The sequence below is a fragment of the Spea bombifrons genome, chromosome 2 (assembly GCF_027358695.1).
Source record: "Spea bombifrons isolate aSpeBom1 chromosome 2, aSpeBom1.2.pri, whole genome shotgun sequence".
Lineage (NCBI taxonomy): Eukaryota > Metazoa > Chordata > Amphibia > Anura > Pelobatidae > Spea > Spea bombifrons.
Window position 1 is genome coordinate 25,692,981 of NC_071088.1, and position 27,125 is coordinate 25,720,105.

At 37.5% G+C, this 27,125-nt stretch overlaps 1 protein-coding gene across 2 annotated transcripts in view; it reads right to left on the reverse strand.

Moving 5' to 3' along the window:
- HIP1 (huntingtin interacting protein 1) overlaps positions 1-27,125 on the reverse strand; it is a 41,899-nt gene continuing 14,774 nt past the window's right edge. Inside the window, exons 5-30 of one of the 2 annotated variants that reach the window (XM_053457212.1) lie at positions 26,973-27,053; positions 26,685-26,761; positions 25,320-25,381; positions 21,665-21,805; positions 21,180-21,237; positions 20,993-21,068; positions 19,178-19,321; positions 15,406-15,503; positions 14,489-14,561; positions 12,878-13,061; positions 12,441-12,529; positions 11,662-11,778; positions 10,870-10,971; positions 10,277-10,409; positions 10,111-10,197; positions 9,013-9,102; positions 8,638-8,774; positions 6,759-6,869; positions 5,885-5,943; positions 5,389-5,482; positions 3,948-4,048; positions 3,087-3,192; positions 2,481-2,604; positions 2,304-2,365; positions 1,816-1,924; positions 1-1,278 (exon numbers count right to left, since the gene is read on the reverse strand). In XM_053457212.1, the coding sequence (XP_053313187.1) occupies positions 1,268-1,278; positions 1,816-1,924; positions 2,304-2,365; positions 2,481-2,604; positions 3,087-3,192; positions 3,948-4,048; positions 5,389-5,482; positions 5,885-5,943; positions 6,759-6,869; positions 8,638-8,774; positions 9,013-9,102; positions 10,111-10,197; positions 10,277-10,409; positions 10,870-10,971; positions 11,662-11,778; positions 12,441-12,529; positions 12,878-13,061; positions 14,489-14,561; positions 15,406-15,503; positions 19,178-19,321; positions 20,993-21,068; positions 21,180-21,237; positions 21,665-21,805; positions 25,320-25,381; positions 26,685-26,761; positions 26,973-27,053 (2,526 nt within the window). In that variant the 3' untranslated portion in view covers positions 1-1,267. Of the gene's footprint in view, positions 1,279-1,815; positions 1,925-2,303; positions 2,366-2,480; positions 2,605-3,086; positions 3,193-3,947; positions 4,049-5,388; positions 5,483-5,884; positions 5,944-6,758; positions 6,870-8,637; positions 8,790-9,012; positions 9,103-10,110; positions 10,198-10,276; positions 10,410-10,869; positions 10,972-11,661; positions 11,779-12,440; positions 12,530-12,877; positions 13,062-14,488; positions 14,562-15,405; positions 15,504-19,177; positions 19,322-20,992; positions 21,069-21,179; positions 21,238-21,664; positions 21,806-25,319; positions 25,382-26,684; positions 26,762-26,972; positions 27,054-27,125 lie in introns of both variants that reach the window. The other variant, XM_053457211.1, reaches the window with a different exon arrangement.

Below are 27,125 nucleotides of genomic sequence, written 5' to 3' on the forward strand. Positions count from 1 at the left end.
AAAAGTAGCATGGGTTTATTTATGTAAATGAAACGGTGACATGTATTTGAGCCACACATCTTATGGCACACACGTGATGTTGATACACCATGGCCTACATGATGAGTCCCCTGTTAATCTCACAGTGTGCCCATAACTGCTGCCTAGAGTAAAACATTCTGATGCTTCTTTATTTATGGCTGTTGGGGGCATTATAGGACCCAAAGAGAATGACACAGAAGCACCATAAACAGAGAGAGTTGATGAAGGGTTGTATCCTGAAGTATGGTTGTCATTGTCCTACCTATCTAGACAAAGAGATGTGGTGCCTTTGCAGGCCACCTCATTTGTATCTAATAAGGGACATACACAACACAATGTTACTGCACAGCATCACTCTATTTTTGAAAGATAATCAATAAACACAGCATATGAGTGAATACTGTTCCGTTAGCATCGGTACAGCTGAAAAACTGAAGATTTAGGCCTCTGGACAATTAGCCCGCACCTTGTTCCTACCACTAACAAATATTGTTTTTGTAATGGTGTAGTTATGTTTTCAGCACCAATACTAGCAGTACAGCTAAAGGATTGTATTTGGAAATAGCGATCCTGAGAACAGGTTCTGCGGTTCATGACTCTTCTTCCCCTTATCTTTTTTGTTGTCATCCTATGGTAAGTTATTGAAACTTTGAGGTCTTTCCATCACACATCAACATCGTACAAACAGACCATTGTCCCTTACTGTGTGTTAGGTAATTCCAATAAAATTGCACAAAAACAACCATAGGTTTACTTCAATCCTTCAGAGGTTGACACGTTCCCTGCAGTAAAACCATAGCAGTTTTTGCATCCCTTGATGCTATTAAGGCGCCAGAGAAAGGCATAATCGTATTCCTTGGGTGCTAAATTTTGAGACATCATTCCACTTCTTGGCGATTAGTTGCACTGTCTTCATATTTGCGATGTTAAAGGCTAAACTATAATTCACAACAAGAGACGGAGCAGTTCTTTGACTGCCAAGCACGTTAAAAGGTGAAAAGTGATTTGGAGCGTGATTGGTGTTATAATGCTTTTTGTCTTGTTGCTGGCTTTCCTATCACACCCTGGTGCTTCACTCCCACCATCGTTCCTCTGCCACTTCTGTGGCCCTTCGAGAATACTCGGTACCAGCTAGTCCTGGCAGTGTTGGAGAGGTTTGTATTGAATGCCTATGCATGTGCTTTCCTATTCTGAGATTTGACGCTGTTTGTGCATTCAGCATTGTGATAAGAAGCTGTAATTGGGCTTATTCAGTGTCTGTGGAGGAAAAAATCAAGAAGAAAGTAGAATTACGACTGCCAGTGATTACAAATATATCTGAATGTATACATCACAAAAGTACAGATTTCGCACTGCATAATGCAGTTAATTTTTTCTTAATTACCTATGCATTGTTATGGGGCAGTTGAGCCCGTTTTTGCAGAGGAAGTTCAATGAGTTGGTTATTCACATGTTTAGTGAATTCACCCCAAGACAGCTAACCTTACAGCACACTTTGCTTCAATATTTTGTATCAGTGCCTACTGCCTTACACTAGCTTCCCCTTCATATTAACAGTGGGGCTCAAACTCAGTCATTGGTTCTGTATGATACTCCTGTACTTCCAGAAGTGGTAAGTGATTGAAATATGCATGCAATAGGCATATGGCTGTCCTGAATATAAGACAAGACCAAGGACAGATTAAGGTTTAAGCAGAAATAACAAGTAAACTAGATGGGTGGGATGTCAAATTCCATGTTTCTATGTTACACGGTATCTGTAAGCAGTTGTTCCGTGGAGGACTATCCACTTACCATCTCCCCAGCCCTCTGAGACACCTGCCAGGTCATAGTGCTTTTTCCGAAGCTCTCCCAGCTTCTCTCTTTCCTTTTGTAATTGGTTTTCAAGTTCCAGCACCCGCACCTGTCAGGAACACCATGGGAGTTTGAATAGTCTTTCTACATTAATGCAATGCTGATTCAGACTTGTATTTCATTATTGTTTTGTTGGGGTTTTTTTTGGCCAACCATATAAATTCATGAACAACTGTAGGAAGTGGCAATTTTTCATGTAGTGTAGGGCTGGCATCTTTCAGCCTGGTGGGGAACACAGCAACACATGAGTGCCCCCCACCCTGGACATTTCCTGACGAGGACATCCTGTTATGTCTGGACAGGACGAATATTTTCCCACACATCCCGCTCTGCCTAACACCCATGCATAAATCAAAACATTGTTCGGTTAACAAATATACATTGTATTAATAGTTAGGCAAATGCTGCCTTCACAAGCCCCACATTACCTGAGAATCCATCTCCTGGCGCTTAATCTGTGTTAGTGTCATGTTGGAAAAATCCATTGTGTCTGTCAAAACCAGAAAAAAAGAGGACTGATTATGAGGTGGATGGTGCCATAGTGCACTGTATTACCTGTGAATATCTGGCGACAAGAAAAACACATCTCAATACATTGTACTTGCCTTTTTCTTCAATCTCAGACTTGACAGATTTCGTGGAAGCCACCACCGCAGCAGCATTGTGATTTACGACTTTAGAGGCCTGCTGGAGCCTTGCTAGATTGGAACTGCCCTTCTCTGCCTTTACCTTCAAATAAAGACCAGTCCGTTAGTTAGTCCATAAGTCTGATTAAAAAAAAACCTATACAAGTAGACTGATGGCACAAGAACTTAGTAATGACCCTCAAAATAATGTTGCAAGGTTTCATGAAGAACAATGTGGTGGCCTAATAAAGAAAGCTACAAAAGCCACTGTGGATGCCAGCCAGGGAACCTAGAAAATAGAGGTGGCTTTAAAATGCTTTAGGTTCAGATGAAGATCATTTTGTCTGAAGGGCAAAGTGACGGCCTTATTAAGAACTACTAGACTATTGGAAATCAAAAAATAAAATAGAATAAATCAAAGACCCAATATACATTTTTCCTTACTAAAGAAAACTGAATTTTATTTGGATTGTTTGGAGTGTTCTCCCAAACAGATACTGCTTGGCTTGACTATACAAAGATTAGCTTCTGGTCAATAATCCACAATTATCAAATCAGTACTTCCTACTCAAATAAAGGTCTTACCTTGGAACCTGCCACAAGCTGGGCTGTGCTGGCAGCAATTTCATGGGAACACACAATAAGGTCTTCAAACTTTCCTTGTCCCTGGACCACAAGATCTGCAGCATCCCTGAAATAAAGCGAGGAGATCACTTAGAGGAGAGGACAGAAGATAACACTATAAATAAATGTTTGATGATGTTTATATGTTCATTGTGTGAAGTGAGTGAGTGAAGTGACCCAAACCACAGCTACATAAACATGGTGCAAAAAACGGTGATCTAAAAGTATAAAATGTCACAGTAAAAACAAGACAAACACGATAAATATTTAACAGGAAAAAAGAATATGCCTAAAGTGACAAGTTATGCTGGGATGTCAGAGATCATCAGTGTAGCGATATACAAGTATGTGTAACCTTATTGACCAGAGGTGGTAGCCGCTACCTGCTGTGCCCTGATATCATGATATGGCCATATGATTGGTAATTTCTCCATTGTTGGCTCCATTGAGCCAAGGAGCTCTGGCAGAACCCATGTGATGTCATAGCATGGGTCCCATCTTGGGCCCCCAAAAAGATATCTAAATCTAGAAGCAGGTAGGTTATTAGACATGGGAGGGAAGGAAGCTTAGGACTTGTGGAGCTAAAAGCGGAAATGCAGCCCTCAACAATAGATGAAAGAAGGCTAAAAACAGGAAGGATTGTTTCGTAAGAAAAAACTTTGCAAAGTAAAAAAAAATAAAACATATTTGTTAATGTGAAAAATACTGATGCAATTACAACAGTACAAACAGAAGCCAATGCTTGTGATCCGGTGGTGTTAAGCAAAATCCACCGCGGAACAGGAAAATGTTTGAGGTCTGTAGCGAGCAGCCTATACTTACACCATAACAGTCGCTCCCCAACCCACTGCCTTCGAAGCAGAGATTAGTCCCTCTGTCCAGCGAGAGTTCCTAGCATAGAATTCTTTTGGGGAGGCCGCTCCCTGGGTAAAAACATTGAAGAGCTATTTAGTAAATGGTAAAATGTCATTTTGTCACATCTCAGGCTCATTTCAGAACCACATACAGGCAGATGCACAATTCTACACAACAAACCTTATCCGGTAATATCTGTTTTCAGATATTCATTAATCATCGTATAACACAATGAATATCTTAAATACCCATTAGATAACAATGGTTATATAATATTATATGTAGACATGTTTTAAACTATGTTAATCAACAATAGTATATTTACAAATGTGACTAAAACTCATAAATACATACACAGTTATGCGTATCAAATGGAAGGATTTTTTATTAATCAGGTTAATTACTTCCCCAAATCTGACATTTAATAGTTCATTAAATTAAATAAACCCATATAAATGCGTTTAAGATTAAAATGAGCAAAGCACATGTATTAACTGCCTATAATAATAATAATAATAATTGTGACAGATCTGTCATTGGTCTCAGCTTCCAAGCTAAACCTTTAAAATAAATATCTCCGAAAAAATAACACTAATGGCCAAACAAAATGAACAAACTATGGGTTTTAATTAACCATTTTAGCCATGCAAGAAGCTTGGCCAATCGTCCCATCAGGAACTGAGCCCAGTATCTACCAGGTAGCCAATATATATTACAGTTTGTTACAGCAACCCTTGAAAAAAATAAACAGGAAACTATTGCTTAAATTATATTATTTTTTCCATAGGGCATCAGTAGATTTTATAGCACAAAAACTGAACATTAAAACTGACAATATACAAAATTGATAAAAACATTAACACACGCCTAGAACCACTGCTAAATAAAAAGAGGGCCCTGCCCTTATGAGCTTACAATCTATCAGAAGGCTCAGGAGGAAAAAGAAAGAAGGTGAGGCACTGCTTGGGTGAGGATGACTCTATTTTAGCAAGGATCATGGGGAGATCAGATGATTTCTTTTCGGAACACATGTTATGAGGTATTCAGAACATGGACTGCACACTTCTCTTAAAAGGTGGGTTTTTACAGTAAGAATAAGCAGGGGATAGTCTGGCAGAATGAGGTAGTAAATTCCAAATACTAATCACGGCACAGGTAACATTCTGGATAAGGGATCACAGATGGTCAGGAGAGTACTGGGATGTAAGTAGAGATACAGAGGGGTCCAGAGTAGTTAAAGCATTCAGTAGGTAAGGGTCAGGTGAGACTTCTTTTTTGGAGTGTATAAGGAGCCGGTGGAAGGAGTGACACAGAGGGGCAGCTGATGAAGAGCAATGGGATGAGATGATTATAACTGTGTAACCTTGAATGTTGAAAATGATTGATTTGTGAAATATGTGTGACTTACCCTGCCACTCTCAACAATCTCTTTCTGAAGGTCCTTGGATGCCATGATCAAAGCTTTTATCCCCTGCATGAGATCGGTACATGACCCAAGTATCCTACAAAAAAAACCATAGAGCATAAAAGCAAAATCTCCAACATTATCACAAAGTCAAAAAAACAAAGGTTGCGTACTTGGAATTTTACACACAATTGTATATGCAGCGCTGATGTGAATGCAAACAAAAACAGACGTATCACAGCAAGCAATGGAACAGTATCATCGTCATAAAGAAACCACGCTTGCAGCTATTTAAAAGTCTACACATTGTGATTTCCACTTGAATAGCCTCATAGCTGATAAGCTTGGTCAGATAAGAGATCCTCCCTCGCTGATAGTGAGAAATACGTTGTTTCTATCAGAAGTGTCATCTCACATAAATTGACTGTGGCTTCCCAGTCTGACAAATATGATTTTTTGGTTATATTTGGTGTATTTTTAAGTAAATTATATACTTTACCTTTCACTGACTTGTAATTTTAATCCAGTGTCATCGGTCCTGGATTTATTAAGCATATCCTTAAGAGTAAAATAAAAGAAGAAACAACAACAATAAAGCATTGTCGATGAACTGGATACACAGAGCACAGCAGCATATAAGAATCAGCTCAAATTGTATTTTGCTATAGACAGGGCTCGACCATGTGAGCTGTGGCTCCAGGAAAAAAACTTACAAATGGAGCCCTAACTACACCCGAATTAGTAAATCTTCTCATTAGGCATAACTTTCACACGACTTACCAAGATTCCTAAATATACCAGCGTTACTTTGAAGTTATAGAAAAAAATCTACTTTCAATTTAACATTTCTGATGAGAAAATACAATAAACATTTTGTTCTATTTGTAGTAAGATCATCAATTAAAATAAGACTAATTTTAAATAAAAGAGTGAATGCAAAGAAAAAAGGGGAAAATGGCATGGTGGATGGGGGATGGGCAACATTAAGCATAAACATTTGGATTAAAAAAAAATTTGTGATACAATGCTAAAAGTTGGTCACAATCTTTTGTGTACCCCTTCAATCAGAGGCCATCACTTTTACTTCTGGTCCAGGGTATTATGAAGCAGTTTTATTTTTCATACATGGATCAATTTGCAACATCACCTACCTCTTGTACTGTTTAGCTCTTAAAAAGCCATTATCTTTGAGATAATAGTTTTACATGCATTCTGCTACCAAGTTCATGTCATGTCTATTGCCATGTCTTCTGCTTAGATTTAGCTTTACTGCACCTTTGCAAAGTAAAGGCTGTCACACCGGATATGTACATAGCAGTACATTCTCTCTACGTCTATATCTGTTAATTGTAAATTTCGCTGCCCCATCTCACCTCGATCCTGGAGGCAGCGGTTTCTACAGCTGCTGCTGTGGCCGACATCTCCTTCTCCACCAGATCACCAAGTTCCTCCTCTTTAATATCCAGTGTTGGAGGCCGAAGCTCCTGAAAAGACCAGAAAAATGACATCAGACTTGGGGCTAAAGACTTGATTATTTTATATAAATGCTGTCCAAATTATTACTACATTGGATATTATATTTCTATGAATCACCCTGGCCCACCAAGACTAAAAGCAATGATGATAATGATAATGATAATACAGTAGTCCTTGGCAGGGTGGTGATCTGAAGAGAAGGCCTTCAGACATATCACACACAAAAGTACATTCTACATAGTGGCTAAAACAGAAGGTATTTAGCACTTGATTCACTGTAGTTGCTGGTGATGAAGGTCATTGATTATAAGCTCACAATGGCAGGGCCCTCTTCTTCATCTGTACCAGTATGTCTTAATGTAATTTAATGTTATTGTTCATTTTATATATTGACAATTTTAATGTTGTTAGTTTAGATTTCCCTTTTGTAACAGCGCTGAAGAATCTGCTATAAATAAAATGTGATGTAAAATTACACCATGATAATCAATAAGTTTGCAAAAAAAAAAAAAAAATTTGTGATAACTAATTAGCCCTAAATCCAAGAGCGCTTAGGACATGAGCCAAAAGACAAAAAAAATGCATTGTATTTCCTTCATAAGTACGAAATTGGCACCAAGAGCTCTGTGGCTTTGGATTTTTAATGCAAACGGCGTCGGATCATCAGACTTATGAAAGGACTTTACTGTAATTACAGCCCATATCTGCATATTATTAGATTTACTGCATTCTACCCCGTTGTGAGACATTCTTGGATGGTATTCCGCGCATTGAGACGCTCAGTTCACCAAGCTTCAAAGACCACATTAAATATTCTTTCTGCACAAGCAGGAAGGCTTACTGCAAATATAATTAGATTTCTTCCTACGGTTTGTTTGCCTTGGAAAAAAAATGTTTCTACCTTGCAGAGGTTTGTTTTCCCTCAAGGACATATAATAGTGTGCTTGGGCTTTTGTAGATTCTAATCCACTTTGCAAAGAGAACATTATATAAGTGTTTTTTTTTAATATTCCTTTGAGAGCAAGTCTTTGTTCTGATTGTAGACCAACTTCGACCCAAGTTCCCCCTCTTTTACATGGCTCAAGAGATGATGGCAAGAATTATGATTTTGGGTGGAACATGATTTTCAGCAGCTGGCCATGTAGTTTAGGAAAGAAAAATGGAAAGCAATACAATAATAATAATAGTTAGTGCCCATCAAGTTATCGGGCACAACACTTTAATTCTGTGTAGGACATTTATTAATATAGTTCATTTTAATCAGTAAACATCATTCTAAAATGTTATTTGCGCTACCCAGCAAGAAAAGGTAGAATTTGGGCAAGTGACATTTGTTTCTTGTATGAAACTGTTTTAATTAATATAAATCAACTGAATTTCAGGAGTTATTCATCTTTAACAGAGACTTACATTTATGTTTTATCACCCAGTATGTAGCCCGGTATGATCAGGCGTTTAATGTACAGATCAAGTAGTGCCGTACCAGAGTATACTGACACTGAACAGATTCACAGATTAATCTGTTCAGCCGCCTTAAATGTTTTTTTCCAGAATAGTTCTGAAAAAAGGCAAAAAAGACAGAAGCAGCCAAAAGCAACTCTTGCTTCTGGTTCAATCTCACTTTGAGGCCTACAAGGCGGTTCTTTTATTACTTTCTTATGCATTATCATTGTACTTGGCTGGGAGTTTTTTTGTTGGTGTTGTTGTAATAACATTTTTCAGAGCATCTAACAGCATAATTTCATACTTTTTTGCGGCCTGTTAATTCTGTCTCACCTGAACAATTTCTGCTATGTGTTTCAGTGCGGCAGTAATCTTACTACAGTCTGCTCCACTCTCCATCTCATTGTTTCGTAGGCAGGAGAGGTAGTTAAGAGCTTCCGTACCACACTCCCGACAACCGTCACTCAACTCTGAAAAAAGAAAGCCTATTTTTTTAAAGCATCATTATGGATCCTCAATTACTGTATTTCTTACAATTGTGCTATGCTACATGGTTCATACCGGGCTAGCAATAATTATTATGCCTTCCAGAGCAATGGATTTTATTGGATCACCTAAATCAGGATATTGCCCCATGGTGCAAAACATATGAACTCTTCAATGTCTGTAACCACAGGGTGAGAATACAGTGGATGATGAAATACTTACCTACTGATGCCCTGGTCTGTGCTCCTTGTGTAATAACATCACTTATTCGATATGCAAACTGAAGAAGATGTGGCAGCACCAGACTAACACCTAGAATTGAGAACAATCAAGACAAACCTAAACTCATTGCTCAAAATAAAAGCTATACTTTTTTTTTCCTTACATGCTGGTTTATGAGACTGATCCTGGGTTTTTAGTGCCCTATGAAAAGCTATGCCTCTGGTTCCTCTTCTGCATGAGTTTTTCTTAAAAAAATAGGATGGAACCAGATGTCTACATTCTCGCCAGCTCACTGCCCTAGACAGCCACTTAGGTTGACTTCATGGTGGAGTTAGCTGTGCCACTTTATAGTATAAAATATAGTAAAGAAATAAATATATTTATATATATCTATATCTATATATATATATATATATATATATATATATATACATATATTTACTTTATATTCATAAAACAAAAAAAAAGTTTATCAGTGAACCTCTGACCAATATTGCGGTGTGGCACACATACTAAGAACTATAAACTGTGTATACATACATACTGGAATAATTACATAGTGTACGCCAGCAAAATTGCTAAAATAAAACAACCATATTGGCAAGTTGGTAAAATAAGGGTCTCCCGCGAGAAACACTTGCAGAGAAATGTGTTAAAAACACGATTGCAAAAAAGTAGGCATTTATATAATCTATTAAACATGTACGATGTAATGAATTCATATTTTTGAAGACTGGTGTATGTTTGTTCCTTTTATGCATACATTATCCAATTTAGATGCTATACCTCTTCTACAACAACAGCTTTTCTAAAATAATCTCCAATAGTACTGATTCCATCAACCACAGAATTTTCAACACTCTTTTCAATTCCTTTCATCCCATTTTGTTAAATCACTAATAACACTATTATTTAATCATCTTTTTCCCCTTGTGACCCCAGTTTACTCACTATACTTCTCCCTATATTTTTCTCTCTAACTTTTCTTTTGTTTTCCCTTTTAGCCACATCCTTATTCTGCTATATATTCCTCTCCTCTCTTTCGCTTAACTTGCCTTCTACTGTTTCTTCTGTATTGTGGTTCTTGTTTCTTCTCACCTGATGTTTCAGACAGCCTCTCCTTCCATACTTTCTCTATTTTCTCTGTACTTTCTATCGCAGCCAGTGTTCTGGAAATGAAAAAGTCTGGAGGAAAATATAGAATTATTACTAAGAAAGAACGTATACTCAGATGGATATTATGGTATTGTGAATATATGCTTACCTGTAGATATACTACTATTTGCATACAGAGGTTCATCCAGCCGACTGAGCGACTCCTGTATAATACCCTCAGTCTCCTCTAGAAGGCGCTGTAGGACACAGTCTTCAACTTCTTGAATCTGTTTGCGGCTCTCCTTGTTTGAATATCAAAAAGCCAAGTTTAAACAATTATTTTTGTGTAATGGTATGGATGCATGTACTGTATTGTTTCAATTTCAGCGATTGTTACATTACACAAGACATTAAGGGAAGTTCAAATGGGTATGTTTCCTATTTTTTTTTAAATGATCGCTCTTGGAAATGTTTACTATTGATTTATCATTTGTTTTAGAGTAGCAGATTTTATTTCACAGCTGAATAATTTATGATCCCTCTACAAAGCAGCTAAAGATTTATGAGCTCCTTTATCTACTTGGATGTAACTTAAAACATAACGGTTTGTTTTACCGTACGTTGTATGACACCCCTAAAACGCTTCAAAATATTAAAAGTTAAGATCAAAGCTTAAGCAGTAGAAATGGTAAACCATTATAGATCTGGGCTCCTGGGCTAAGTGAAGATTTATATCTCTGTATGAGCATTTGTGTATTTCACCTCCTTTGCAGTCTTTAAGCTGGTCTTAAGAAGCAGAACGTCTTGTTTACTGGACTCAAGTGCCCCTTGTAGGTCATCCATATGCTGTATCTGCTCCTCTGTCTATGGAGAGATGATCTATGTTAAAGCACAGCATCATTTTCCAGACATCTGTTTAGAATAATTCACAAAGGCTTGTTACTATACAATAATGTATACCAGTATATTTCCACAACACATATCGGTAGTGATCTGGATCCTTATGACTATTACATGAGTATAATAAAATGCTTTCCAATAGCTTCAGAACATTATTAATGGATGTTAAATTAATTAGAATCTCCCTCATCTCCCTCAAGAGACTTGTAATCCTGGCATGACCGAGCTCTCATTAAGCTTATCTTTTTGGATTGCTGTATTAAAGAAGCGCTAATTTTCTACATCACAATGCTGCCTGAGAAAGACCCTCACACACTTTCCAATTGTCAAAAGGCATGCATGTATGTATTTATTATTTTTCATATAATGTTCTTACACTGCAGTACGTAATAAGAGTGATGGGCCTCTAAAATGAGCGCTTCAGTGGCCAACAAAACTACCTGAGATTCCAGAAGACACAAATAAACATAAGGGCTTGGATTTTTAAACTGGGTAAAATTTTATATGTAGAATTCTCCACGATCAATTTGCTCAGGATCCCTCAGCTAAGCAAATTTAAGATGCCATATATTTTGACCTATACAGACAAACAAGACTGGCCGTGAAAGGCTGTATATTTCGATACTTGTAAGACCCCAGAAGACACAGCCTCACCTTCCTCTGTGTGTGTTCATTCACACGTTGGTATGAATCCTCTAACTCTTTCTTAGAGCGTTCCATGTCTCCAAGGGCTTCCCGTGCCAAAGTCACTTGTTTTGTTACCTCAGCATTCTGGCAAGAAAATAATGGCTGTTAGGCTGATACAAATAGAGATATAGAACAAAATAAATATCTGTATATAAAATTGGGTCTTTGTACTAGTACTTGATAATGGTGATTGTGCCACAATTATATATCTAAATTTTAAAATCAAGTCCATAGTAATTTCCCTATAAGCTCTTGTTAGTTTGGAAGAGGCATAACTTAATAATGATAAACTGGGCCTTAGCAGCCCATGTATAATACATAGTTAACATCGGGACATTTAATTAAAGTCATCCTACTGACTTAACTATGTATTATGAACGGCCAGCTCAGCCCTTCTACAGGAGATGCTTACTGTTGTTGACCCGACATAAAAAATAATGAAGCCAGACTGCCAGACCAGTCTATAGCACCCTAAGAAACAACATGGGATATAAGAACCCTGCTCTAAACATATATTTTAATGAACTTGTTTATATCTCACTCCAACCATTGCTATTGGTTTCAGATAGGGCAGAAGCTATTTAATGAGGGCAAATAGTGCTCACCCTAAGAACAGAAAATCAAGACATCTTCACCTATACAATACACTTAAGGTGGTTTCTTAATATTAAGAATTGCATGTATTGTTCATTTTGGTTAGACACATGGGTTTCAGATTCGTATTACACGCAGATAATACCAAGTACCTTCCTCAGGAGGTCCGCGTGACTCTGCACAAGCTCTGCATATTTCTCCTTCAGCTTTGTATACCGCTGCTCATTAGCGATGGACTTTCCTGAAGCATAGAAAGCAATAAAACTCTAATTTTAATTTTCGCCTTCATATATTTATATTCTAGCATACTATACAATCAAATTGCAAAATCCCAAAAAGAAATGTCAGATTCCAATTCCACCTTAAATTATCAGTGTAAAACTCCTCATTATGAAAATACACTCAACTTTCGAGGTACTCCCCAGGTAGCCAATTAGAGGAGCTGTAACTGTTCTCCTGCTTTATTAAACCTTTTAATCAAACACGCGCTCTTGTTTCTTCTCTCAATCTACCCTCGCAAGTCACTAGCGTCCCATTATACTGCAGAGTTTGGCTACAAATCTGAGCTCTTTGAATGCAGCCCCCTTACTCTCAATCTCGGTCAGGCTTTTTTGTGCCTTTTCTGTGTCTTGTCTTCTCCTCTTCAGATCTTCCAGCTCTGCACGCAGAAACTCATACTCATCGACAGCTTGCTCACGCAAGTGTTTCTGTTCCGCTAACTCTGCCTCCAGTTCCTGAATTCGGCCCTTAAGGTTAATAACCAGTCGATGGCTCTGCAATGCACAAACCTCATCAACAACCCAAGGGTACATATTACCATTGTTTCCATGCATCAATATTCTATTGCCAAAACAATATAAAGTATGTACAGCTGGGTGACTGGCTGAGCAATATATAGGGCAATGCCCAATCTTCTGTTCAGCAATGGGTCTTTGTAAAAAAACAACTTTCTTTAATCTGAGGTATACATACAATAGATCAGTGTTAGATCAGTCCCGGAGAGGGATATTATCAAGATTTATCATGATTCAGGGCATTTTTAAACACATTTCACTGATGTGGGTTATCTTGATAAAAGTCCCACTCTGGGACTGAAACATTGACCTATCGTATGTATACATCTCATTAAAGAAAGTTCTTTTTTTCACCAATACCTGTGAGCGACTACATTCCTGAACAGATATTTGAATGATCCAGCTAAACAGCACAAGGGCAGCCGATTGGATTTATCTGTGGAAGGCTGAGTGTATGCAATTTGGACTATATTATATATAAACACTATATGGACAAAAGTATTGGGACACCTGACCGTTACACCAACAGGGACCTTCATGACATTGCATTCTCAATACATAGACATCAATATGTAGTTGGTTCCCCCTTTGCAGCTATAACAGCTTCCACTCTTCTGGGAAGCTTTTCCACAAGATTTTGGAGTGTTTCTTTGGGAATTTTGCCCAATCACCCAGTAGAACATTTGTGAGATCCGGCACTGATGTTGGACGAGAAGGCCTGGTTTGCAATTTCCGTTCCAGTTCATTCCAAAGGTGTTTGATGGGGTTGAGGTCAGGGCTCTGTGCGAGCACCAAACTTATCCAACCATGTCTTTATGGACCTTGCACAGTCATGCTGGAATAAAAAAGGTTCTTCCCCAAACTGCTCCCACAAAGTTGGAAGCATAGCATTGCTCAAAACGTCTTCGTATGTCTCCCTCAGCATGCCAAGGCATTTTGGGCTATGTTATGCTTCAAACTTTGTGGAAACAGAGGAGTCCTTCTAAGACCTCAGGGATCTTTATTTTGTAACTAGTGGGTGCTCCCTAATGGTGTTATGATGGCATTAAAGGGGTTCCAATTAATATTTATATATATTTTTTTTTTACTTTGTTTCCCGCTCTTCTTACTTTGATCTAATTGCTAGCTAATTACACAGTGATCAGGGGTTATCACATCATGTGTAATAGGTAAGGCGGATGGCCATGAGAGACTTCAGAACGTGTAACAAGTGCTCAATAATTGCCAGTAGGGAGACATTAAAAGTTGTCATTAAACAGTCAATTCTCCTGCAATCCAGACACTATTCAGCTGTACTATGTATGTGATATGCTGTGAGGGATCCTGAGAGTAACTGCAAGAGCACTGCTGTATGACAGCCTGTGCCATTTTCATTTTCAAAAAGGCATTTGATACACAAGTCTCACCTCTGCCTTGAAGTTTCCAAAGTCATCTCGTAAAACAGCAATCTCTTTGTACAGCTGCTCGATTAGTCGATCTCTGTGATACAAAAACAATACATCAAATTGTACGGATTTAGTAGGGTTTTTATTAGGCCAACTACGTGCCCCCTACCAGCATGCATTTGCTGACACAGGTAAATATGGTGGAGTCAAAAACAGGAGCCCAGCACCCTATTTAGTTACCTAACTTTGCCTGTATGGTAAGGCTGTTGGGATATAGCAACCCACATATGAACAATGTTCTAAAAGGTACATCCTTCATCTCGCCCTTACACAAATTAACAACAATCAGCAAATGATAGAGGAAAGATGATTTAATGATAAATAATCATGGAGATCCAGAAAACAGAAGCTCAACACATCTGCCCTCATATTACAAGCAGAGGGTAGCTTTCTAACACAGCTGTTTTGTATCTGTAAGCACCATTACTGTACAGGAGTATAAAATATAGGGAATATTATATATAATGGAATATTTTGGATTTGCCTTCCTTTGTGTTACATAACATGGTCTGCCTTATTTTATACACATATGTGAATGCTGCCAATTTGGGATATTTTGGAGCATTAACTACCCCAACCCGACAGCGTACCAGCTCACTTTGTGAACAAGCAACATTCTCCATAGTTAAATATGAGGATAAAATGGCACCAGATAGGGTGTCTGCGTGTCTTATCATATCACACCATCACTCAAGAGTGTAAAACGAGACCTGTTATTAGAAGTGAGCAAATGCTGGACAATGGTAAATAACCAATGGAATACACATCAAACTTTTCATTTAAATTGTATCCCTCTTTTGTTTGACAATGAAGCAAAACACAAACATATGTAAAAAAAATTTTTTTAGAAATATGAATAATTAATTCATCCGACTTACTTGTCATCTCTACTCATGCCATTCTGGCTGTTGAAATTAAATGGATCATTAACGAAGGAGCTGCCAAATATATCATCAAACTTATTTTCAGGTACGCCCTGGAACAAAAAAAATAGGATGACACAGATGTCTAAAGCTCAGACCAAAACATGATGATTTGGTACAAGTAAAGTATTTTGTAGTATGGAAAATACACATATCAAGCCACACCAACAGTAACAATTTTCCATAAAAACTGTGACAAACCCTATAGCATGAGGGCCATACATGTCTCTTTTAGGGGTCCTAAGCACAGTCCTCTAGGGCAATCAGAGTCAGGAACAGCAGCTTTGAACAAAACAGCACTTTATTTTAACCGCTTAAACCCCAAAACCAAATCATAAAAATAAAACCTAGCTCCCAATTGGAGCCCTCTCTAACTTAACTATGCTGGTCTAAACTGACCAGCCTAATCACCCACTACCTCAACCTCCCAACCAGACCCAGCTACGCCAGGCTCTGGAAAACCTCCCCCAGACAGCACACAAAATGTCCAGGCAGGTATTGCCTCACTTGGCTCAGGGATTGTCTTCTTCAGGGCCTCTCCTTGCCCTGGGAGCACAGGGAACCTCCTCTTCCCCCAACAGTCTCCCTGAGTATCAGGCTCCAGGGGTTTTTAATGTCCAGCACCTGTGCCTGATGCCGGCCCCATAGGAATCCCGGACCGGATCCTGTGGACTTCTTGCCTCCTGGAAAACCCGGCATGGGATTTCCACAAAATGGGCAAATGGAGCATTGGCCCACTCTGCTCTCCAATTGCTCCACCCCAGGGACCCATATTTACGATCTGGATAGCACCTGTACCCAAATGCCACACTAAGCATCTCCCTGGGGTTTACACTGTCACAAAACCTATAAATAAAGGTACAAAATAAAACTACACTAAAAAGTGTAAAAAAGGAGAAAATATGTTCTCATGTATTTCTCTGTCCAAACAGGAGATGTGCTCCTATTTCACTTACTCTGCTGAAGACATTACTTAAATGACTACTACGACTTAAACTGTAAGCTATATAAAGCATAGGGACCTAATTGCTATTGTACCACAATTAAAAATGTCCAATGTCTGTATGACTACTGTACTTACAATATGACTACCGTATATTCCGGCGTATAAGACGACTTTTGAACCCGAGAAAATTTTCTCAAAAGTCGGGGGTCGTCTTATACGCCCAGTCGTCTTATACGCCGGAATATACGGTACACTGACTGTACGTCCTCTTTGTTATACCGTAAACTGTAGAGCTTTATGGACATGTTATAGCTAAATAAATAAAAACACTAAACATGCATACATACAGTATATACATATTGAAGACCGCAAGTGACAGGCACCTGCATGTAGGCAAGTTGACCATCAACAATCAGCTAGTCTAAATGTAATTAGCTGTCACGGATCCCATTGATTTCAATGCTACAGAGAATGCACAGGAAGTGTACTTAGAGCTTTAAGAAAAAGTGAACCCTTTGGAATTACCATAAATTCATCTTAACCTATGGTCTTCTGCTAAGTTACAATAATGAACAAACACAATCTGTTTAAACTGTTAACACACAAATTATTGTATTGTTGTTATCCATATTCAATGTATCATTGAAAGATTTTCAGTTTGGCTTGGAAAACGTATGTGACCCTCTAGGCTAATCACTTCAACAAAAGCTAATTGGTGTCAGGAGTTAGCAAACCTTGACCCTAATCAATGAAATAGGATTGGAGGTGTGTTTTAGAGGTACTTTGAGATATAAAAAAAACATTTTGAGATTGCTATTCTCAATAAACATTTGATGTGAATCATGCCTCACAAAAAAATAAATCTTAGAAGACCTAGAAGAAGAAGTTTACATTTTCATTAGGTCATAGTTAGACACATTGTTTAAGGGCACACGAATGCTGAAGGAGGTAAAAAAAAAAGCCTCAAGAGAGCAGTTCACACCAGACATCCTAAAAATATGGCTGAGCATATGCAGTTCTGTAAGGAAGAATGGTCTAAAATTTGTCCTGAATGGTCTGATCTGCAGTTACCTGAAGCGATTTTTGAAGGCATTGCTGCCAAAGGAGGTTCAACAAGTTTTTAAATCCAAAGGTTCACTTACTTTTTCTATCCGTACTATGAATGTTTAATATGCGTATTCAATAAAGACGTGAACCTGATGTAGATTAGATCACAATCACAATTAATGCACAAAACCAGGTAATTCCAAAGTGTTCATTTACTTTTTCTTGCCACTGGAAGTGTGCTCCTTGATCTCAGTGGAGCCAGCTAGGTGAAATGGGAAAATGAGCCAATAAAACTAAAGAATGCATAGATTTACATGCAGTAAAGTACATTGGAGTATACGCAACATGGATGCAATAAGCATTTTACATTAAAAACAGGGCGAGAAGGTGCCTTTAACACCTTCGTACATAAATATAGTATTAGAAATGTTATTCCCAGTACTTTTAGATGCTCAAATCTTCCCTAGAAATAATTATTTTATTACGTAAAATGTTCCTTTTTGCTGGAAACACTTGACATGTTACACAATCAGGCACTGATTTGGTGTTACCAGACAAACTGAAAAAAGCTTTTTAAAAGGTTCTGTGTTCTTTTTATGTGATTAAACATTCAGAGGAAATAATATAGTGGCTATGGTTTGTTTGCATAACATGCTAGGGTGTGCAATTCATGTTTGCTGGAATGGCAAATTATATTAAAACAAAAGCAAATTCGTGTCTTCTATTATGTATGATAGAATTATATCGAAAATTCTTATTGAATCATCGTGAACATTTTATGGCCATTTTTAAGAGTGCACGGGTTATTAAAATGACCCTTTAAAAAGAAAACTATATAATCAATATATTGTGTAATCAATGTTCACCTATAAAATTAACTAAAAAAACAGTGATGATAGTATGAGCGATCATGCGAAATACACAAAAAATAGATACTTGAAATATTCACTGTTTCACTATTACTTAAATTGTGATTGACAGAACACCATGCCACCACTAGAGGGCTTTCCATCACTTCCAACAAAAGGTGCCATTTCTTGTCTTTCTGGACACAACTGAATTTTATATTTTGCTGATCACAACCAATCACAACCAATAAAGTGCTTCCCTGCATGGTGGATGTATAATCTTGATTAAGTGACTTCTCATATGAGCGTTTACATCCCACATATTGCAGGGCAGCATTATAGGTGGTGGTCAGCAACATGTACCAAATGTGTCCAATAAAAAATGGCTGATATGGCAACCCTACTCGAAGCCCGGCTTCAAATGCTAAACTGCAATCACCAGGTCAATGTACTGTCTACTCTACCAACTCTTCAACTTTGTGGATGTTTAGAACAGCTTTTATGTCAAGACTAGGATCATGTGCTGCAAATAATGGGGTGATTTTTAAACAATTATCTATGCAATATTCATTTTATGTTCTGTAGAAATTACTAGTCACTATTCATAATTTCTATTATTTGAGTTACATTTTGTTTCCTCAATAAGGAATCAGAATTTCTAAAAACAGAGAAGAATGATTTGATCTGCCAGGCATTTATTTTAGTTGATGATAACTTTCAAGTATAACTCTGTGTTGGAACTTGCAAGCTGTATTTGTTTTTAATGAATGCCAAACATCTTTTTGATGTGCTTGTATGGATTACAAAAATGGTATTTTGGAGTGAAAACAATGACACAGACTAAGTATGAAATTCAGTACAGAAACGCCCAGTTGTTCCCACTCACCTGATGGGATGATGAATCCATTCCTACCAGGTCCTCTGTTTCTATTAGAGTCTCACTGTCAGGAGGAGAATTTTCTGTTGGTATCAACACCACTGGGCTAATATGCTCTGAGAGTGCCGATGCACGGAGGAAGTTTGGAGGGTTCTGAGAAATAGATCCATCATGAAATACTGTAGTTATTTAACTATCATATTAAATATAGATCCAATCCATCAAACAGATGGTATACGACATACCAGTACATAATATACACTATATGATCAAAACTATTGGGACACCTGACCATTATACCAGCAAGGACTTTAATGACATCACATTCTAAATAAACAGACATTAATATGTAGTTGGTCCTTCTTTGCAGTTATAACAACTTCCACCTTTCCGGGAAGCCTTTCCACACGTATTTCTGTGGGAATTTTTGCCCAGTCATCCAGTGGAATATTTGTGAGGTCAGGCACTGATGTTGGACGAGGAGGCCTGGCTCGCAATCTCTGTTGGAGTTCATCCCAAAGGTGTTCGATGGGGTTGAAGTCAGGGCTCTGTGCGGGCCGGTCATGTTCTTCCACACCAAACTCATCAAACCATGTCTTTATGGACCTTGCTTTGTGCACTGGGGCACAGTCATGCAGGAACAGAAAAGGGCCTTCTTCAAACCTAGCCTGAACCCTGTATTTCATAATTAAGAGATATGTCCCAATAATTTTGTCCATATAGAGGTGCACAAAGCAAGGTCCATAAAGACATGGTTGGATGAGTTTGGTGTGGAAGAACTAGACAGACTGCATAAAGCCCTGATTTCAACCCCATACTCATTAGGATAAACTGGAACGGAGATAGTGAGCCAGGCCTTCTCGTTCAACACCGGTGTCTGACCTCACAAATAATCCACTGGTTGAATGCACAAAAATCCCCACAGAAACACTCCAAAATTTTGAAGAAAGCCTTCCCAGAATAGTAGAATCTGTTATAGCTGCAAAGGGCGGAGGAGGACCAACTTCATATTAATGTCTATATACTTAGAATGCGATATCATTAAAGTCACTGGTGGTGTAATGGTCAGGTGTCCCAATACTTTTGCCCATATAGTGTATGATCCCTCAGAAAATCAACAGAACAACCAGACAAAATGAGGCTTGAATAAGACTTTTTAAAAAGTAGAGATTCGCTATGTATACATTGCCAGCCAGAAAAAAAAAAGTCTGTGGCTGGCTTGAGTACACAAAATGGTGCACCACTGCTAATGATCAGAGTTAATGGCCATTCACAATCCAACAAGTTAGACCATAGGAGAAACAGCTCTAACACCTGTACCACTTACATAAAGTTATGAATTTATAAAAGATTTTACAAAAGAATAGTCATCCAAATCTGACTCCTTACAGTTCATGTACTGCTGAGCAGAAGAATGAACAGAAGAATGAACAGTTCCTATCAGTTCCCTGCTGGAGTCCATTGCTTGAATCAAATGTACCGTTTTAATATAACCTTCCTCAACAGCCCCAAGGCAGGATAAATAACCCATGGAAATAAAGCATTGGAGGAAAAGGAGATTCCAAAATTTTGCTGTGGCATCTGATTTTCTCACCGGCTTAGTTTACATTGAGCTTTGTTGCGATTTTTGCTGTAATAATGCAGAGTTTGGTATTTTTAGTTGTTTTTCCATTCAAAACTGTACAGTTACTTACATACAGCGTCTTTTCAACCTTTTAAATAACAATCTTTTATATCCATAAACATATACATAAACAGTAAGCGGTGGGGGGTTAATATAAGACACTGAATCGTGTGGATGTATTAGAACACTGACTATCTTACCTCAGGCAGCTGAGGAATCTGGAGGAGGCGTTTAAAGTACTGCAGGTTGCTTGAACGATAAAACAAATCCTTTAGCCTGAAGAAGAAAAAAAATATCACGTATCTCTGTCTGTTTGCTTGTTTATTACAATTTCTTGCTGTTTTCTGTGCATTAGGAATCCAGTCGTCCTTTGCTCTTACTACTTACTTCTGGAACTGCTCCATGAAGCGATCTCGATGTCCCTGTAGTGTGTCGGTAGGGAGGCCTACAAAACAAACAGAAGGATTTGTGGTTCCAAAAGTACCTCAGGGTATCTCATCTGAGCAACACTTCTTATGTCAAAGGGACTTAAGACAGACCTCCATTAAGACTCTTTAACGATACCAGGAATTCATCACCAACTTATTTGGGTCATGAGAACAGATAAAGTTCCCCTGGCAAACCTTATTACACTTTCATTTCAGAGCTAAAAATATATATATATTTGCATACATTAAAATCTTCCTGAAAATAGCTAGGAATAAATATTAAACCTAACCTTAAAAACCCTTGCACGTCATGCTCTCAATAGGACTCTTATACACACAAACAGTACTTATCTTTACACCTGTATCTGACACTTATTTTACTTAATTAAAGGAGATTTTAGGTAGTTATACTAAACAGGCAGCTCTTCAGTCCCAGATACTCACAGGAATGTAGCTTAAACAGCAGTTTGACCGTGTAGTCATATAAATGGCTGCAATCTAGGATGACCTGTATGAGTGGTGACAGTCGACATTGGCCAGCAGCGGTAACAGACACCGAGCGCGACATGTCCAAAGATTTAAACACTGTATAAAAACAGGAGAGAGATAAGGTATCACATGTACAACATATGGAAAGGAATGGAGACATTGTAAAGACATCACTCAAATATCACACTGGCAGATGTAGTAATGATCTATACTGGAAGGTTGAGGAGTGATCATTCTAAACCAGGGGCAAGTCATCTGTGAAGTTCAGCTGAACTACAGCTCCCACGATTGTCAAACAACCCAAGCGTTAAATAACATTGATGAGCTGGTGCGGTACTGTTATTTACTTTATCTAATGGAAACTAATGATGTTTGTTTCAAAGACCCTGAAAGATGGAAACCTTCCTAAAAAAAACAGACCAGGCACCTGAATGAAAAGTCAAAAGAAACAGGACACTTATTAAAACTTCTTTTTCTTTTTGTACCCTTTTTTTTTCTTTCTTTACTCTCTATTCTCTTTTCCTCCTTGTTACTATTCCTTACAGTGACTTATACTCACGGACACCGTGACAAGATAAACCATTGGCATTATATAAATCATACAGATGTGTTTTGTGAACATATTTTATTGTCTTTAATTTACTGTTTGTATATTTTGTAATAGAAAATTTGAAAAAAAAATTAAAATAATTAAAAAAAAACTTCCTCAATGCAATATCAACTGTTCTAATTCACAATAATGATTCAAGGAGTCACTTCCACGTTTTGGTAATTTTTGCTATGTCGCGGTGTTAACATTTATATTTGGGAAGGTTATAAAATGATCTTTTATGATAGTACTGTTTCAGTTTATTTACATTTTGCATTTAACTTATAAACATTAAATATACATTGCACATAACATCAACAGAACTACTACAGTTCATATGGCATATGAGATTGATAAGACATGTACAATTTTAAAATGACATAAAACAGATACAGATTAAGGGAAGCAGATGTTCGTATTTGTACATATTTTCACTTCCCTGATTTAGGAGACCCAGTTTTAGTTCAACATGCTTAACTCCTTGAGAACCATATTGAGAGAGCGAGCGAGCGAGCGTAAGCCATATCCTCCAATCCTCTTAAATTCTTTATTATAGGGCAGCATACGCTATAATTCTTTCATGCCATAAATGTAGCAAAAGTATTACAGCATGGGAGGGCAAATTTGCTATTTTATGAAAAAATTAAGTAGTGATCTAACAAAATTTCCAGTGTGTTTTGATGCGCATGCACATACATAATGGAGTTCCAAAAGACACTTTAAGACAACTTGTGCCCTCGTCTAAATCATTTAACCTAGCTTTACAGGGCTACTTCAAGAATACCGCAGTGATGCATTGGTTATATGTTTGAAGAACCCTTTCTTAACCTTTAACCACTGGTACAGTATGTTCACTTCAAAATGTTATTTTCGTTATAACAGAAAATAGTTCACTGGTACGGATGGATGAACCTAAAGGGGAATAAAATCCTTTAGACTCTACAACTAATCTACAGCCTGATCCTAAACTCCCTGCCTAGTGACCCAGAGGAAGGTGAAAAAACATGGGGGCGACAAGATAACAAAAACTCCTTCCTGACCCCTCGAATAGGCGATCGCCTACTTTTCCCTGTATCAGGATCCACACAAACATTAGTCAGGGCTGATAATGCGTTGTGCCGCCCGAGAGCGAGTCAGATGGATCCCCAAACACTGACTAACGATGTTGACTGTCTAAATAACTCAAGACATTCATTATGAAACTTCCTTCCATATAATTGAAAATGTGTATGTTAAAACAGCAGCAATAGGAAACTACTCCAACTGCACTGTAGTTCCTGTGATATTTAACTAGACGTTCACCAACAGGTGCTGTAGCGAATGGCTAGACCAAGCGTCGGCCATTTTAGATGTAGAGTTTGCGGAGCTCACAGGGCATTTAAAACTTTTAAAAAGCTTTTACTGTGCCAACAAAGCTTTACGAAAACACAAAGTTTTTTCCTCATCTTTATTCACTGGGCAAACACTAAAAACTTCAAAGATCATGAATGTTCTGAGAACTCTAATTTAATCTGTATATATGTTTGTCTGATTACAGAGGTCACAACTTGAATTAATTATGTATATATTCAGGATTTTTATGCCTCCTAAACTAAGAAAATAATACAGAAACAAGAATAAAAATAACAATCACAGAAAGGTAATTACAAAACTGCACACAAAAAAAAACAAAAACAAAAAGAAAATCAAAAGGTCAGCAAAACTAAAGATGACTGTGATTTAGAAAAGGAAATGTAATTGCTCGGTTTTATTGCTGTGTACTGGGGATCACTACCAGTATTAATGACTTTAAAATGCATTAAGAAATTCAATAAAGTGAAAGAGGATAACATGATTTCTGGGAACAGAAGAACTTATCAATTTATGATGAACATAGCAAAAAATAATTTGTTTCTATCATGTATTTTCTAATGTAATTATGTGCAATTTTTAAATTGGTATCTTAATTCACTTTGCAACTGTCACGAAAATATAACACGCTGCAATTTAAGCAGTAAGCATCTCCACATATAAATTGCTAGCAAATACATAAAAATATTTGTATCTAAAGAATCTTTTTGCACAAGCTCTCGCCTGAGAAGGTAATGCCCATGCAGCATTTTGTTATATTGATTTCACCATGATATGAATTTAATCTACACAATTGCTACCATCTTGACTACTACAAGCTAAAGATGAAATTGTATGCCTCAACTGAAGCCCACCTTACCATCCACACATTTTAAATGTGATTTGTTGAGTAGGACACCTCCTTCTCCACAAATAGACTGTTTAACCCCAATGCAACCTAGACCACAGTTTAGATCCCATTTAATCATCCGTGCCCTACTGCATTAACAATTATGTGTAAAAGGTGCAAGAATGTGACTTAGATTTATAACACAACATTGGCCTTGGTTATGTAATACTTTTTATGTCCTGTTTACTTATTGTACAATGCTGCAGAATACGATGCGGCTATATGAGTCAATAAATAATAATAATAATAATAATGATAATAAATTATTTACAGTTGTTTTCACATTGGTGTAATGCCAACTCTTGCCATATGTGGCCTTGAAGCATGGATAATTATATCTTGTGCACCGAGGCATCAGAGCCAAAAGACATACCCAATTCTTTCAAATGCTAAATAATGCTTTATTATATTTATTATTATTATAAATTAATATGATTATTATTTACACAGCTCTTTTTACGATACATTTATTCAAGGGGCATCACAAAATGAGAATTGACAGACACATTAGGTAGAGAGGGCCCTGCTCGCAAACTAGAGTATAGAGAAACATAAGGTATGGAGAGGGGGAGAGGTAGTGTGGGGGTAGATAATCTAAAGTTTTGAATTAAAAAGACATGTTTGGGCAGTGTTTTTAGATATTTTTTCCCCCGTGTCCCATAAGAGCCAGCGACATTTTGACCATGTACTATAGTCAATTACCGCACACCAGTTGCTCCCATTAACACTTACTGAGAGCAACAACAAACATCAATAAGGAAGTAGATAAGCTTTTAACTGACCTGTGTGAAACAAATTGAGCTCCCACTCCATGTAATCGAATATTTCCACCGTTAACTGGAAACTAGTGAAAACAAACATAAGGGTTAGAAAAGCAGAGCCTGGCTTCAATGTGAGACACATTCCTTCAATTTGACACAGAATTCCTCGGTTAGCACACATCAACAAATATAGAACTATGGGATTACCGAGCCACAAATAGCCATTTCAGGAAAATTGCCTCTAAAACCCATTTGAAGTCTCGCTTTGCACTGAATAAGGATTAAGACTTCAAATTGACCACTGACAAATTAAAACTGAGCAAAAAGTGTTTTTTGTGTATTTTCATCTACTAGAGAAAATCCTACAATTTATTAAAGTGGAAAAAATCCTAAACAACCCCAGCGCTAAAAAAACATCTCTTGTGTTAGTATTCTTTTAATTTTGGACTTTTTTGCGCTATTCATATTTATATTTCCACCTCTCGCATCACACTTGCCTTCACCAAAGTCATAGCCTTTTATGTTTCCACAATAGGAAAACTCTCTCGATTTACTAACGCCTAACACACAAGGTTTTAATATATGTTTTTGACCAAATAACAGAAATAAAACACTGGGGACATCATGTTCTAGAAAGCTGCCATAATAGCTGTTATGCTTCCAGAACAACAACCTACTCTACCCTCTTTCTAAAGCACATTATCTCTGGTGCTTCACATTAAGAACAGTATTATAGTAATAATAGATTGTAAACTCCAAAGGGCAGAACCCTCTTGTCCATCAATACCAATATGTTTTATTAAGTATTGATATTATTGTTCATTTTTAGGATATTTTTTTTACTTTTGTAGCTGTGCTATGGAATCTGCTGGTGCTCTATCAATAAAGTATAATGTAATATAGGGCTAGACTTGTTCACTTTAAGTAAGAGCCGAGAGTGAAATCCATTGCAAATTAATATAAATTTTTATTTATTTACATAGAGCCATCATAGTCCACAGTGCCGTACAACAGCACATAACAAATAGTGCATCACATTACAATTTGGACGTATGTAGTAGAGTCCTACTCGAAAGAGCTTACATGTCCCATAAGACTCCAAAGTTATAGAGCATACTGGATTATGGATGGTAGATGGAGAACCCTAAGTAGGAGAGGCCAAAGAAGCACAAGGAGCAGAGAAATGCATAGTGTAAACAGACACGTAAAGTGAGATGGGCATAAAGCTGTTATCTTGAAGGCCTCAAAAGTGGACAATTTGCCACGTTGCAAAATTTGTCTCAAAACAGCTGTGCCTTGACTGCCAGAGACACTTTCCCACTACACCATTCAGGAGCCGATGATGTGAAAACAATTCTAAGATATGTAAAACATATCAAAACTTACAAATTGTTAACATCGTTCTCGCCAGCCTCATCCAATTGCCTGTCAGTCATCTGAAGGTTGCCAGGGAAACGAGGATTCTAAGCATAAAGAACATCAAATCTGGTTATGTACTGTGTGAGGAAGTCAGAAATGTCTTAGGAGAACAGCTCTTGGGGAAGAGAATGTAAACAGCAAAAAAAGGGGGAAGCTGAAAGGAATTGTACAGTTCTGTGAAGTTCATACAAAAGTGAAGTAGCAAGAAAATAAATCTTGAACAGGAAGCAGAGGTTTACAATCAAGTTTTGTCACCTTTGTGTGAAACTCCATCTTAGTGTTCAGCAGCTTGAGGTAGATGCTGCACAGTTGCCCATATCCATCACTGAGATGGCCCTAAAAAAAAGTTTATAATATAAAATATTTATACTCACCAGCTGGGAAAAGTACATTAGCAATACATTAATT